This window comes from Oncorhynchus keta, chromosome 22 (genome assembly GCF_023373465.1).
Source record: "Oncorhynchus keta strain PuntledgeMale-10-30-2019 chromosome 22, Oket_V2, whole genome shotgun sequence".
Lineage (NCBI taxonomy): Eukaryota > Metazoa > Chordata > Actinopteri > Salmoniformes > Salmonidae > Oncorhynchus > Oncorhynchus keta.
In genome coordinates, this window is record NC_068442.1 from 39,445,246 (window position 1) to 39,460,430 (window position 15,185).

Below are 15,185 nucleotides of genomic sequence, written 5' to 3' on the forward strand. Positions count from 1 at the left end.
GCACTCAAGATCATCAAGCACAAGATCATTGTGCTTTTGTCAGCTTGTTGGTTTCCTTTGCATGGATTGATTGTTTTGCATGAATTGTTTCATGCAAGTATGTATGCGAGTCACCTTGATTTGTCAATGTTTTATTGCGAGTCACATTGATTTGTCAATGCTCCGATGAAGGATAGAATTTTGAATAAACAAAAAGTTTCTATAGTCAACATCAATTCAACAGACTTGTCCCAAGAAAACATTTTGGGCTAGATTTAATCAGATTGACATTAGCATAGCTTTGTCAACTATTTTTTATAACAAAACCAAGATGGAAACGACAGGCTGTGGTCTAATGGGAACAAATTAGCAATAGTGGGCAGAACAAGCACGAGCTCGCGAGATCCTATTGGTGCATTATATGCAAGTGCGCGTGTGCAATAACTCAATTCGTATTTGCACTCCTAAGCAACGCGATTAAAAAAAAATAAAAAAACAGATCTTTGTCCACTGTTAACAGATTCTAGTTTGGGGAACAGACAACTGTATTGAGAACATTTGCAGAATGTCGGACAAAATCCATCTTGTTTCATCTTCTCCCACTGCCTGCCAGTGAGCTTCCTCTCTGGTGAGTGGAAACTAAGCGGATACGTCACGTTTAAACATCCAGTGAAATTTTTGTAAAATAACTTTTTTTTATGGTGAAACGCTTTCTTACAAATAAGTGTTAAAGTATTTATTAAAATAAACTGAAGTAAAAAAATAAATTACAAAAATAATTAAAGAGCAACAATAACATAATGGAGGGGAGCAATACAAATAGTCTGTGTAGCCATTTGATTAGCTGAGTCTTATGGCTTGGGGGTAGAAGCTGTTAATAAGAAGCCTTTTAGATCTAGACTTGGCACTCTGGTACCGCTTGCCATGCGATAGCAGAGAGAACAATCTATGACTAGGGTGGCTGGAATCTTTGGCAATATTTAGGGCCTTCCTCTGACACCGCCTGGTTTAGGGGTCCTGGATGGCAGGAAGCTTGGCCCCAGTTATATACTGGGCCGTACGCACTACCCTCTGTAGTGTCTTGTGGTTGGAGGCTGAGCAGTTGCCATACCAGGAGGAGATGCAACCAGTCAGGATGCTCTCGATGGTGCAGCTGTACTTTTTGAGGATCTGAGGACCCATGCCAAATCTTTTCAGTTTCCCGAGGGGGAATAGGCTTTATCGTGCCCTCTTCATGGCTGCCTTGATGTGTTTGGACCATGATAGTTCCTTAGTGATGTGGACCCCAAGGAACTTGAAACTCTTAACCTGCTCCACTACAGCCCTGTCGATAAGAATGGGGGCGTGCTCGGTCCTCCTTTTCCTATAGTCCACAATCATCTCCTTTGTCTTGATCAAGTTGAGGGAGAGGTTGTTCTCCCGGCACCACACTGCCAGGTCTCTGACCTCCTCCCTATAGGCTGTCTCATCGTTGTCGGTGATCACTGTTGTGTCGTCGGCAAACTTAATGATGGTGTTGGAGTCATTCTTGGCCATGCAGTCATGAAGGTGACTGAGCACGCACCCCTGAGTGGCCCCTGTGTTGAGGATCAGCGTGGCAGATGTGTTGTTATCTACCCTTACCACCTGGGGGAGGTCCATCAGGAAGTCCAGGATCCAGTTGCTTAGTCACAGGGTCTTTAGCTTAGTGATGAGCTATGGTGTTAAATGCTGAGCTGTAGTTAATGAATAGCATTCTCTCACAGGTATTCCTTTTGTCCAGGATGGAAAGGGCAGTGTGGAGTGCAATAGAGATTACATAAGCTTCTGATCTTTTGAGGCGGTAATGGTGTTGTGAGCCATGACCAGCCTTTCAAAAACACTTCCTGGCCCCAGATGTGAGTGCTACAGGTCAGTAGTAATTTAGGCAGGTTACTCTGGAGTTCTTGGGCACAGAGACTATGGTGGTTTTCTCGAAACATGTTGGTATTACAGACTCGTCAGGGACAGGTTGAAAATGTCAGTGAAGACACTTGCCAGTTGGTCAACGCATGCTCGGAGTACACGTCCTGGTAATCCGTCTGACCCTGCGGCCTTGTGAATGTTGACCTGTTTAAAGCTCTTACTCACATCGGCTACGGAGACAGTGATCACACAGTTGTCCAGAACAGCTGATGCTCTCATGCATGCTTCAGTGTTGCTTTCCTCGAAGCGAGCATAGAAGTCATTTAGCTCATCTGGTATGCTCTTGACACTGGGCAGCTCGGGGCAGTGCTTCCCTTTGTAGTCCGTAATAGTTTGCAAGCCCTGCCACATCCAACAAGGGTAGGAGCCGGTGTGGTACGATTCAATCTTAGTCCTGTATTGACGCTTTGCCTGTTTGATGGTTCGTCGGACGGCATAGCGGGATTTCATATCAGCTTCCGGGTTAGAGTCCCACTCCTTGAAAGCGGCAGCTCTACCCTTTAGCTCAGTGCAGATGTTGCCTGTACTCTATGGCTTTTGGTTTGGGTATGTATGTACAGTCACTGTTGGGACAACGTCATCGATGCACTTATTGATGAAGCCAGTGACTGATGTGGTGTACTCCTCAATGCAATCAGAAGAATCCTGGAACATTTTCCAGTCTGTGCTAAAACAGTCCTGTAGCTTAGCATCTGCATCATCTGACCACTTCTGTATTGAGCGAGTCACTAGTACTACCTGCTTTAGGTTTTGCTTGTAAACAGGAATCAGGAATATAGAGTTATGGTCAGATTTGCCAAATGGAGGGTGAGGGGGAGCTTTGTACACGTCTGTGTGTGGAGTAAAGGTTGTCGAGAGATTTTTTTTCCATCTGGTTGCACATGTAACAAGCTGGTAGAAATGGAGTAAAACGGATTGAAGTTTCCCTGCATTAAAGTCACCGGCCACTAGGAGTGCCTCCTCGAGAGCATTTTCTTGCTTGATTTGGCCTTATATAGCTCGTTGAGTGCCGTCTTAGTGCCAGCATTGGGTTTGTGGTGGTTAATAGACAGCTACGAAAAATATAGATTTAAACTCTCATGGTAAATAGTGTGCTCTTCAGCTAATCATGAGATACTCTACCTCAGGCGAGTAAAACCTTGAGACTTCCTTAATATTACATTTCGTGCACCAGCTGTTATTTACAAATGGACACAGACCGCCACCCCAGGCACCGAAAACCAAGCCAGCTGTATGTTATGCATGTCGTCCATCTCTAAGTTATTACAGTTTTTAATGTCCCGTTGGTAGGATAGTCTTGATTGGAGCCCATCCGTCTTATTATTCAATGATTGCACTTTGGCTAATAAGGACTGACGGTAGATTATGCACTCGCCATCGGATCCTTACAAGACATCCCGACCTACGAAGGGGCGTATACTTAGGCTACCGAATTTAAGACTTGCCTAAAGAAAGAAACAATTGTGTGCACGAACAGCCCAAAACCCCTGCCAAAGTCTAAATAGTCAATTTCATCATAATATACCTGCGAACCGTTTTGACTGCCAATTTATGCTTGCTACGGAAGGTTTGACACGGGGGCTTGCGCAGGCCAAATCAAGCTCTGTACCACATCGCTTGTGCACCTCCCAAATTTTGTAAAAATGTGGTGGGCTCCGTATGGCTCCGCATTGACATGATTGGTTGACGGTAGGTGGGGTCAGGAGATCCTGTATAAACACATACTCACTTCCTTGACAACAGCTCTGTGAAGCACAAGAAGTATGAATGCTCTGACTTCTGCAGAGACCGCATCGCATTAAATGCTGTACAGCCACCGGATTGATGACGAAATGAACATGTATTGGGGTTAACATCCATACAAGCATTATACTCAGATTTTTACCTCAACATAGGCTATTGTTTGTGTATTTTACACTAAGTGTGAGCTGTTCTTGCCATAATATGGACTTGGTCTTTTACCAAATAGGGATATCTTCTGTACACCACCCCTACCTTGTCACAACACAACTGATTCGCTCAAACACATTAAGAAGGAAAGAAATAACACAAATTAACTTTCTGTTAATTTAAATGCATACCAGGTAACTATCTCATGAAGCTGGATGAGATTGCCTTGACAGCTTTGCACACTCCTGGCAAAGGGTTGCTACTTTGAAAAATATAAAATATTTGGATTTGTTTAACACTTTTTGGTTACTACATGATTTCATGTGTTTTTGATGTCTTCACTATTATTCTACAATGTAGAAAATAGTACAAATAAAGAAAAACCCTTGAACGAGTAAGTGTTCAAACTTTTGACTGGTACTGTATAGCCATTGATTCTTGAAGAATATAACCTATAAATGCCTCATGAGCTTAGTTCAACAGTCACACTCCATGAGAACCCAAATTATAAACTTGTTTTCTCTGTAAACAAAGACTGTATAGCCTCATAACATGGTTAAAACAATTTTGATATCATGGATGGTCAGTCCTTGCATCCATATCTCTGTTTATTAATCTGAGAGTGGTTACATTTCTCCAGGCCCATCCCTCAGCTTTTTACCAAAACAGAGGCAAGGTGTCCGTTTTGTTATTTTCATCTGTAGATTTGCCCTTTAAACATCTGCATATTATCAAGATATCAAAGTGTCAACAACAAAGGTAAACAATAGGCCTATAGCAAATCCAGCATATGGTATTATTTTTCACATGTAAATAGCACTTCAGTAGTACTCAAAGCATGCCATTCCATAATCACAGCATTTATTTTTCAACTCTAATCAATGACACCAATCAGTCGTCCATGACAACAAAATCATAAACAGCGGGCAATTTGTTTTTATTTCACCTTTATTCAACCAGGTAGGCCAGTTGAGAACAAGTTCTCATTTACAAATGCGACCTGGCCAAGATAGAGCAAAGCAGTGCGACACAAACAACAGTTACACATGGGATAAACAAACGTACATTCGTCAACACAATAGAAAAGTCTATTGCATGTGCAAATCTAATAAATCATTTATGCTCAGGTTAAACGGCAGGGTAGCCTAGTGGTTAGAGCGTTGGACTAGTAACCGGAAGGTTGCAAGTTCAAACCTCCGAGCTGACAAGGTACAAATCTGTCGTTCTGCTCCTGAACAGGTAGTTAACCCACTGTTCCTAGGCCGTCATTGAAAATAAGAATTTGTTCTTAACTGACTTGCCTAGTTAAATAGAGGTGTAAAAAAAACAATCTGGCTAATCTATATTTCCAAGTCCTATAACATATTGGAATGACTAAAATTCTGATAGACTAATTTTTAATGTGTAGTAGAAAGTGGTTCATTAGAAGAAGCCTACATAACCAACCCATAAAATGTTACCTCCATATATGGCTGTCAACTTTAACAGTGATTTATCCAGAAATAGATGCTCAATTGGTAACATACACGTGTGTCTTCTAATGCCTATTAAGGGGTTAAGTAATCTAAAAGTAACAATGTAATCAGATTACGTTACTGAGTTTGGGTAATCCAAATGTTAAATTACTGATTACAATTTTGGCCAGGTAACGAGGAACTAACAGATTACATTTAGAAAGTAACCTACCCAACCCTGCAGGTGTGGCATATTAAGAAGCTGATTAAACAGCATGATCACAGTTGAACCCTGTGCTGGGGACATTAAAAGGCCACTCTAAAATGTGCAGTTTTGTCACATAACACAATGCCACAGATGTCTCAAGTTTGGAGGGAGAATGCAAAAGGCATGCTGACTGCAGGAATGTCCACCAGAGCTGTTGCCAGAGAAGTTCATGTTAATTTCTCTACCATAAACCACCTCCGTTGTTTTAGTGAATTTGGCAGTACGTCCAAACAGCCTCATAAATACAGACCACGTGTAACCACGCCAGCCCAGGACCTCCATAGGATCGTCTGAGACCAGCCACCCGATAAAACTGTGGGCCTGCACAACCTGTCAGATACTGACTCAGGGAAGCTCATCTGTGTGCTTGTCATCCTCACCAGGGTCTTGACTGGACTGCAGTTCGGCATTGTAACCGACATCAGTGGGCAAATGCTCACCTTCAATGGCCACTGTCGCGCTGGAGAAGTGTGTGTCCTTCACGGATGAATCCCGGTTTCAACTGCTAGAAATTTGCTGATGTATGTCAACATTGCGAACAGAGTGACCGACCCATGGTTGAGGTGGTGTTCTGGTATGGGCAGCCATAAGCTACTGACAACAAACAAAATGGCATTTTATCGATGGCAATTTAAATGCACAGGGATACCGTGACTTGATCCTGAGGCCCATTGTTGTGCCATTCATCCGCAGCCATCACTTCATGTTTCCGCACGATAACGCATGGCCAGATGTCTCAAGGATCTGTACACAATTCCTGGAAGCTGAAAATGTCCGTTCTTCCACGGCCTGTCACTCATTTGAGCATGTTCGGCATGCTCTGGACCGATTTGTACGACATCATGTTCCAGTTCCCGCCAAAGAGGAGTGGGACAACATTCCACTGGCCACAACAGCCTGATCAACTATGCAAAAGGATGCATGAGGCAAATGATGGTTACACCAGATACTGACTGGCTTTCTGATCCATGGCCTTTTCTTTTTAGTATCTGTATTCCCAGTCATGTGAAATCCATAGATTAGGGCCTAATGAGCATTTCAACTGACTGATTTCCTTATGAACTGTAACTCTTTCAAAATGGTACTTTTGACTACTAGATTTCTGTATGCTACCAGTTTATACAAATGGGAGTTAACATTTAGCACTGTCTAAATCTGAAAAGGACTAATTTTAAATGGTTTGCAGTGAGTGATTTTAGTAACCAAATTCTGGGCGTTACATGACATATCAGATTTGTTGAATGTGCACCAATCCAGCATCCTATCCCACTGCTTTCCATTGATTTCTTTATCCCCACTACCTCCCCAATCGCTTCCCAGGAGTTCACTCATTTTAAGTGCCTACACAAAGCATCACAAAGATGTTATTTATGAACTTGTTCCGATAGCCTTTTGTCACGGAAGTGATGTACCGCCCCCACCTACCATCAACCATTGTCAATGCTGAGCTATATGGAGCCCTCCATATTGTTACAAAACTGGGGAGGCGCACTGCAATGCAGAATGGAGCTCGATTTGGCCTCCAAGCGCTTCACACCCTCCCCCCGGACTGCATTACTGAATCAAGTGTAAAGTGGCTTTTACACCGCTGAAATCCACAAGCTAGTGTTACCTTATTGCAGACACTGCCATTGGATGCAACAAAACCAGACCTGACTATATCCAGCAAAAATCACATGCAGCTGCATTTAAAGTTCAAACACTCAAATTAGTCTGATGCATGTTAATTTTGATCAAGGGATTTATGCCTATCAGTGTTCTGACATCGATAGAGCCTACACTATCTAGTGCCATTTAACTTCTTACGCAGTAAGGATAATAGGAGTAGTTTGTGACGCACAAGAGGAGCTGCTCAGTTACACCTCAGACATCTGCAATGTAGATGCTGGTTAATGCTCAATCTGATTGAATCCAGGCCCTAATCTTTAAATGGTTTAAAACAATTTTGGATTATCAAGACAAATAAGGCCAGCCAAAGTACATTTTGGTATGTTTATTTAACAGTTGTGCTTATGTTCCACAAAGCACCAAGCCAACTGTTTACTTCAGCTTCTTCTTAGGGCGCAGGTTGTTTGTGTGTCCACACTTCTTCTTGCGGCAGTTGACAGCACGAGGATGGAGGCGAGCGTAGCACCTGCAACAAGTTCAGAACTGTGCAAGATGTATGGCCAAGACTGGTCCAGTGGTCTAAGCCACTGCCCTAGCGCACTTTCATGCCTCGCTATCCGGTCTACTAAAAATTGTTTTCCTTTCTACACAGCAACATTACTGTAGTTGCTCTGAAAGATGTTGCATTTGTCACCTCAATCACAAATGTGGATGAAGGTTTTTTTTTACTGTAAAAGGGAAACTTAAGTGTAAAGATAGGCTTTAACCTTAATTGTAAAAACAGTTCATTACCACCATTAATGCAACTGTACTTAGCTCTACTTACTTGCGGCAGATCATTTTGTCACAGTTGTACTTCTGGGCCAGCTGTCTCAAAGATGGCTCGATAATGCCTCCACGAAGACGCAGCACAAGATGAAGGGTGGACTCTGGATGGGAACATTATCATAGTGGATAGATGCAAAGTTCACAGGTATGTTTTCACACAGGGCTGATGCTTAACTAATGAGCAGCATTGCATGCGCCCACTGTCAACTCATAATCGCCTACCTTTCTGGATGTTGTAGTCTGACAAGGTGCGACCATCCTCAAGTTGTTTGCCAGCGAAGATTAGACGCTGTTGATCAGGAGGAATGCCTGAGAATAAAAAGCATATTGATTTAATGAAATCACTACAGCAGAAACCTAGTATCAGTGCAAAAGCAACCTACCCTAAGTATTTAAAACAGCCCATTTTGTTATACTATATTACGGATCAAATGAAACTTAAAACACCTTCCTTATCCTGGATCTTGGCCTTGACATTTTCAATAGTATCGCTGGGCTCAACCTCAAGGGTGATTGTTTTCCCCGTCAACGTCTTCACGAAGATCTGCATGTTGGCAGGCTGTTGGGATAAAATATGGTGCGAGTTGATTGCAGTAGCTAGATACATATCTATTTTGTTATCTACTTAGCATACTAGTTAGCTAGCCAAGTCAGCCAATCCCCGGCACATCGAAATAAAAAAATAAACTCATTAAGTATTAGAAGAAGTTAGCTATCCCATTTAAATTTAGAATGAGCGGCCAACAATCTTGCTAACGTTAGCTGTGGCAAGCTAACTAACTAGCCAACAGCTGCGGTCAAGCGGGTGCTTCCAACAAGGCGTCTTTGCCACATGCTGGAGCTCGTTATATTTCAATACTCATATTTAGACTTTACACGTCTCACATATGATGACCCAATGGATATTTAGACAGTTATTCTAGTGGAGGGACACTAGTGTATTTCTATTACGCAATAAATGCGTCTTGTAGCCAATTTCGCTAAAATTGTGACGGACAAATATATACACCCACCCGGCCGATAGCTGAGCCTTAACGAAAAGAGACTGTACAAGGCGGAAGTTATATTACATCATATCCTGCATCATTTTTTTCTTGCACAAATCTGTTTCATCAAGCCTGACTCTACTAACAGTTGCAAAATTAGATGTAAGATTATAGAAAATTGCAATATACTACTTACTGTATTTACTCAATTGTATTCTCAAACGAACACAATCGATCACTAACTTGGACCAGGCGTTTAGATAATTTAATTTTACTGCCACCTACTGATGTGACTGCGTGAACTGTTTTGATTAGGTCATTTCTATTACCATACCTGTCTCAGGTGTGCATTATTTTAGAATGTATTTATAAGAACAATCTATCGTCAATGTCTGTTTTGTATCTTTTCTGCTAGAAATACTGTCAGTCATAGCCTATGGCTAAATGCATGAATGTATCAGTGGAGGTAGAAATGGGGAGGACAGGTTCACTGTAATGGCTGAAAATATGCCACAGTGAAACATTAACACCATGAAAGGTTCTCCCCCAGCAAATATTTGCTTGTGATTTTGGCACCATGGTGATAAGTTTTAAAACAAAATCTTACTAATTGCATGCATTGCAATGCAAACAGTGTTTATATGTGAACGTGAGACATGGCAAATTGATATTGTAAGATTATCCACCAAAATGCTAAATTATGCATAAAAGACACTTGATGCAGGGAAACGTGCAGCTACCACTATTCAGGTGATGCTCTTCACTTTGGAATGGGTAAGTCACTCTCATTGCCTAATTAAAGCTTCACTTTGCTATAGACAAATAAACACATAGTAGCAGGTAACTAACATTCTAATTCCTGTTCATTGTCATTTCTGTTCATTCAGATCTTAATTTCATTCTTAAATAACAGAAAATGTTACATTTGTCACTCAGGGCTGTCATAATGCATGCACAGTGATAGGTGAATAGGTGAATGTCAAGGTATGTATGTGATTGGCTACATAGGACAGATATTCATATTATCCACACAAAAAAAGTTTCTAGAATAGATAGAATGATAAAGAAAAGAATGGGGAATTTTGCTCTCAGTTCTCATTGTATTGTGACATCTTCATTACTTGTGCTATCTTGGTTTCCATGGTGAGACCACTGCATTTTCTTTCCACAGTTCTAAAAAAAAGAGAGTGAACCATTTCAGGAAAGGCACATTGATGTAAGGAAAAAGACAACACAGGAAGAAGTAATAACAGTCCAAGAAGTGCTATGGCTGTAAGCACATTGATTCAAGCCACCTTGATGGGAAAGGACTTCCTTCAGTCCTCACACATTCCATTTTGGGGCGGCGACAGTTGCAATGGCCTTGACGAGACATTTAAGACCACCTTCCAGACGGACTTCAACTCTCTTGCCACCCTACCCAAGAGATTCGCCATCTCTCGCCCCATCCCTGCCCAGGTCGAGCACAAAGACCTGCGTCGGATCAAGGAGTATCTGACCGAAGCGGTCAAGTCATATCCCCACCACCCACAGATCCCCCTCTGCCGCACACCTGCTTGGGCTAAGCTGTGCACTAACTTCCAGATGCATAAAGACCCCAGGCAGGTCAACTTCCTCACCACCCAGGCAGAGGGCTTCCAGCACCTGGCCTCAACCCACACCAAACCCATCCGGCCAGTCATGGCCATTAAGAAGAAACAGCTGGAGGAGAAGCTTCCTGTGACCACTCATAAAGCTTCATTCACCCCATACAATGTGTCGCCCATTGTTAAGGCCAAGGTCAAACACATAGGTCAGTGGCTCTTTCAAATCTAGGTTATTGTCTAAAAGTAGATGCATGTATACTATATCTACATTTACATTTACATTTAAGTCATTTAGCAGACGCTCTTATCTGTGATGTCATTCTCTGTTTGGATTAGTGAAATAGGTAAGGCCTATCTATGTATGCCTATGTAGGCTATCTACAATATTTGTCATTCACTGCCTGGCATATGGAAGCCTGGCAAAAAGCTTTGCAGAACGGGGGCACACACTTGTTTTGGATGAACCTTTATGCCGGTCGTGGTGCTTCAGTAAAACATTACACTGACTGTATGTTTAAAAGAGTAGCTCTGTTTTTGTAAATGTGTAACCTTGAGTCAGATTGTGACATTGTCAATGCCTTTGTGATTCAGGGCGAGAACCCACCTTTAAATGGGACAGGGATGGCCAACATTTTGACTCCCACCACAACAATGTATTCCAGGGACAATGGCACAGCCCACCTCAACCTGTGGAGAAGGTATCGATTGCCATTGATATCCTGGAATAGTTAGGCTACTGGGAAATTCTGTGTTTTCTGTACAATAGCTGCATGTGAAAAATGGAATCATGTGAATATTTTCTATGAATGGTCATTAAATAGACTAGTTATGAGCGCTAAACTGGCCTTTGATAATTATCTTACTTACTATTCTTTGCTCCCTGCGGATTACAAAGCCACAACAAACCCACACCATGTCTTTGAGAAGGCCTTTGATAAGATGTTAATTAAATTTTGTTGAGGGTGTACTTGACTTTTCTGAGGGTATACTGTACTTTTCCTTCTCCGGTTCAGCAAATCCACTCATCAGTGGCAATGGGAGACCCACAGAAGATTCTGGAAACTAAAACCACCCAGGATGTGTCCTTTGGACACCCTGGCAATCCTAGGTATGTGATTTACTGGTATGCATGCCAAAATTCACATCACCTCCGTCATCTTGTAGTTAGAAAACGTGTCCCGTTTTCCTGTTATAAAAGCAAATGCCTGTCCAAATCCTAATAATCAATGTTTTTAGGATTTGTCTAATATATCAACCTTTCACTGACCCAGTCCAGTCAATGTGAAGGAACGTTTGAAGGTCAATCTTGGCGATTTCTCTGAAAACAAATGGACATCCACAATGGCTGACGCGTTTCGCGAGGCCAAGTCAGGTGTGTAAGCCAAGGTTATTAATTAATACTCTGTTCATCAATCATATAACATACTGCACTGTTAACCCTATGGATTTGATTGATTATCTATTTTCACTTCTATCTTTCTGACTGAATTGCTTCCAAACAGCTAACTATTGTTGATATAATTTATTCATATATTCTATTGCAAAACAAATTGCGGGATTGGATTTTTTTCTTTTAGATTGAAATTACTATTAAAAAAGCCCACAGACATAAAAATGTATTGCTTAGCTTATGAAATCAGTGTTCTGATTCTCCTGCTTAGCTAACTCCCAGTAATTGGGTCTGTTTCCCAGCCCCTGTTCTACTGATGCAAATGAACAAGACTCTCAGCTCAGTCCCCAGAGGGGACACTGATCCTGGGCGCAACCGACGGAGGATGATGGCCACAACCAACAGCTTTTTCTTCTCTGAGGTGAAACCCAAATTCTCCAATTTTACCCATCCACAGGCCGGATTTGAGCAAAGTGTATCACTGGCTTCCAGGCCTTTAAATGGATCGAGGACATTCGTGTAGCACCTTGCCATGCAGGAATGTTAGGATGCAAAAGAGCACAGGTTTTACGAGAATCTGGCTACTGTCTTCCTAATCGGCCTGGTTGGATTTCCCTCCCCTCCGCAGCAGAACCACAGAGAGCGGCCAGTGCATTTCAGTGGAGCCAACGTGAGGACCAGGAGCAATGTGGAGTTCGGCAGACCCATTCTGGGAGGCCTGTTCTACAGCACCGCAGCCCAGGAAGACTACCCCAAGAGGGACATAAATCGAGCTAGGCCGCATACCCATCCCTCTGGCCATGTGCTGACTGGCCAAGGTAAGAGAGAAACCAAAACATTCTCAGATGTCCCAGTCAGTTGGGTTCCATTCCATATTAATTGAGTTTTTTTGTCAATGAAATTGATGGTATACTCCCCAGAGCCTGGAACAGCCTCGACTACTGTTCAAAGGGACTACCTCCCACTAAACTCCAGGAGACAGGAACTTAGCCCAAAACAACTTCAACAGGTAGTTAAATAACTTAATAAGTAACAGTCAGCTGCCGAGTGGCACAACGGTCTAAGACACTGCATCTCAGTGCTAGAGGCGTCAGTACAGACCCTGGTTAATTTCCAGGCTGTATCGCAACAGCTAAGTTTCTAGTCAATTAGGTTTGTACAAATGAACGCTAGAGGGCAGTATTGTTAATTATGCAAATGTACATTTCATTCATTTTTCCAACAAGTTTTGAGGGTCAAACTGACCTTACTTCAGGCTTATTATGTTCACATTTCAGTTTATGTTCCCTAGACACACATGGCATAATGTCTAATGTGTCATATTTTTTACAATCTGCCTGGAGATTTGTTGCCACTATCAGTGCTCAAACAATACAAATATCTCAGAATACCTAATACGTCCTCAAAGAACCGGTTGTTACCAAGAAACTGGTTCATGTACACACACAAGCTCTTTGCTCCTTTTGTGTGCACCAATCAGCAAGTTGCTCTATCCCAGTGTCTTTTAATCTTCTCTTTCCCTTTCTATCACTCTCTCTCTCACTCTCTGTCTCTCTCTCACTGTCTGTCTGTAGATTAAATTCAGCCACATCACCGCTCCCTACAATGAGCAACACTTCACCACGACCCATAAGGAAGCTTTTGGGCCCAAGCCTCTCTCCAGGACCTGCCCGGACAACCCACCGAGACAACACATTAGCCACATGCCTTTCTAAAGAGACCAAAGAGCTGCCTTATCAAAACTTGCTTTCACAAATAAAGCATTTACTCTATATATTTAAGGGACATTTTGGGGATATGCAAGGGAAAAGCTCTGGTGCAAAACAATTGCAAACTTTTTTTAAAAAGAGATAGGCCTACTCCTCTGAAATGTATGCTTTATTCAATGTTCTGTTTGTTTATTGAGCAAATGGCCAGGTGATATGGAGCAACTGCTTACCTCTATTGACTAAACATGTACATTTTACTGCCTACACATGATCCAATAAATGTGGAAATAAAAGCCCATGGGTCAATTTTGGTAACTTGTTCCCAGATCTGTCATACCATACAAGTATTAGGCATGACAGCAACAATAGGAGTTGGCTATACACAGTACTTATACCTGGGACCTACTCCTCTTGTATACTGGGACCGGGCTAATCTTTTGGTGTGTTGGCTGTGATGTCACCTAAAGTGACTTGCATGTCTTGAGAGGAAGTGTGCAAGAAGCCTGATCATTTCACTGACACAATAAGATAAAGACATTGACCCACTCAGGTCCAATGTGAAACATCAAAGCACAGGGCCTTCTTTATTCTTTATGTAAATCCGAGACACTCTATTCATTATGATTATGTTACTTTTGGTATGGTTACATAAGGCAGATGGTTACTTAAGGGGAAAATTAAAGGAGGGTGGTTGGTCAGGGTGGATAGGTGGGTGTATAATGCGAACATCTAGCCATCCAAAGGGTGTGTGTTCAAATCCCATCATGGACAACTTTAGTATTTTAGCTAATTAGCAACTACTTACTACTTTTTAGCTACTTTGCAACTACTTAGCAAATTCTGAATCTTCTTCAACCTCTTCTTGTTGATCACCTCCTCCTCCTCTGGAGTCAGCTTGGCTCCTATGTTGGTAAGCTAACCCTTCCCCTTACCCTAACCATTTTAGCTAACCCTTCATCTAACCCTAACCTTAACCCTAACCCCTAGCCTAGCTATAATTAGACATATAGGAGGACCAGTTTCTTTGTTAACCGCTCAACACAGAATTGCTGCATGTGCGCACTTCCTTTCAAATCATTTGGAGTAAATATCCTTTCTATTTTATTAAGCTATCTTCAATTGATTTCTTCATACTATGAAATAATGCCACACAATTCTAAGCAAATCTAAATGAACTAGTGTAGCCCACAACCATATGGCATAGCCATATCAGGCCAAAAATAACTCAGATTATGCTATTCTGTTCTTCTGAAATAGACTACATTTTCTTCATATCATGTTTCTTTAGACAATGTCTAAAATAGATCATGGATTTATTGTGATGGTGTAGGCAATATTAGATTGATTTATTAGACTTTTTCAAATGTTGATGTTCCAAAAGGTTTGCATCAGTGGCTTGTAGGCTATGCATGGAAGCCAGAAGATGCTTAACCTGTTTTTGCTAATTACCGGGTCAACTACCATGAGACCAGCAGTAATTTGCTCGACATTCACCGGCTGACAAAATTTAATTACCACCACAGCCCAATACCAAACACATACT

At 41.9% G+C, this 15,185-nt stretch overlaps 2 protein-coding genes across 6 annotated transcripts; one reads left to right on the forward strand and one right to left on the reverse strand.

Moving 5' to 3' along the window:
- Nucleotides 1-260: 260 nt before the first annotated feature.
- On the forward strand, nt 261-14,243 carry si:dkey-13m1.5 (testis-expressed protein 45). 5 transcript variants are annotated; one of them, XM_035799010.2, is made up of 9 exons: nt 261-607; nt 10,129-10,749; nt 11,135-11,241; nt 11,557-11,651; nt 11,815-11,915; nt 12,236-12,354; nt 12,562-12,751; nt 12,854-12,942; nt 13,508-14,243. In XM_035799010.2, exons 2-9 carry the CDS (start codon nt 10,224-10,226, stop codon nt 13,646-13,648), a joined length of 1,368 nt encoding a protein of 455 aa, XP_035654903.1. In that variant the 5' UTR covers nt 261-607; nt 10,129-10,223; the 3' UTR covers nt 13,649-14,243. The 5 variants fall into 5 exon arrangements, with proteins under 5 accessions (XP_035654903.1, XP_035654905.1, XP_035654902.1 ...); XM_035799012.2 differs by lacking the exon at nt 261-607 and adding an exon at nt 9,069-9,731; XM_035799009.2 differs by lacking the exon at nt 261-607 and adding an exon at nt 9,743-9,941.
- On the reverse strand, nt 7,514-9,037 carry LOC118401478 (ubiquitin-60S ribosomal protein L40). The gene is made up of 5 exons (XM_035799015.1): nt 8,985-9,037; nt 8,419-8,530; nt 8,194-8,280; nt 7,970-8,072; nt 7,514-7,669 (listed from the first exon to the last, which is right to left on the reverse strand). Exons 2-5 carry the CDS (start codon nt 8,519-8,521, stop codon nt 7,576-7,578), a joined length of 387 nt encoding a protein of 128 aa, XP_035654908.1. The 5' UTR covers nt 8,522-8,530; nt 8,985-9,037; the 3' UTR covers nt 7,514-7,575.
- Nucleotides 14,244-15,185: the final 942 nt, after the last annotated feature.

Excerpts from the sequence above, each read along its gene's own strand:
- LOC118401478 (XM_035799015.1), bottom strand. The coding sequence starts at position 8,521 with ATGCAGATCTTCGTGAAGACGTTGACGGGGAAAACAATCACCCTTGAG. Across the intron at positions 8,281-8,418 it reads CAAGATCCAGGATAAGGAAG|GCATTCCTCCTGATCAACAG; the intron begins GTGTTTTAAGTT and ends TTTTATTCTCAG. Across the intron at positions 7,670-7,969 it reads GACAAAATGATCTGCCGCAA|GTGCTACGCTCGCCTCCATC; the intron begins GTAAGTAGAGCT and ends AACTTGTTGCAG.
- si:dkey-13m1.5 (XM_035799010.2), top strand. The coding sequence starts at position 10,224 with ATGGCTGTAAGCACATTGATTCAAGCCACCTTGATGGGAAAGGACTTC. Across the intron at positions 11,652-11,814 it reads GGACACCCTGGCAATCCTAG|TCCAGTCAATGTGAAGGAAC; the intron begins GTATGTGATTTA and ends TCACTGACCCAG. Across the intron at positions 12,752-12,853 it reads CCATGTGCTGACTGGCCAAG|AGCCTGGAACAGCCTCGACT; the intron begins GTAAGAGAGAAA and ends TATACTCCCCAG.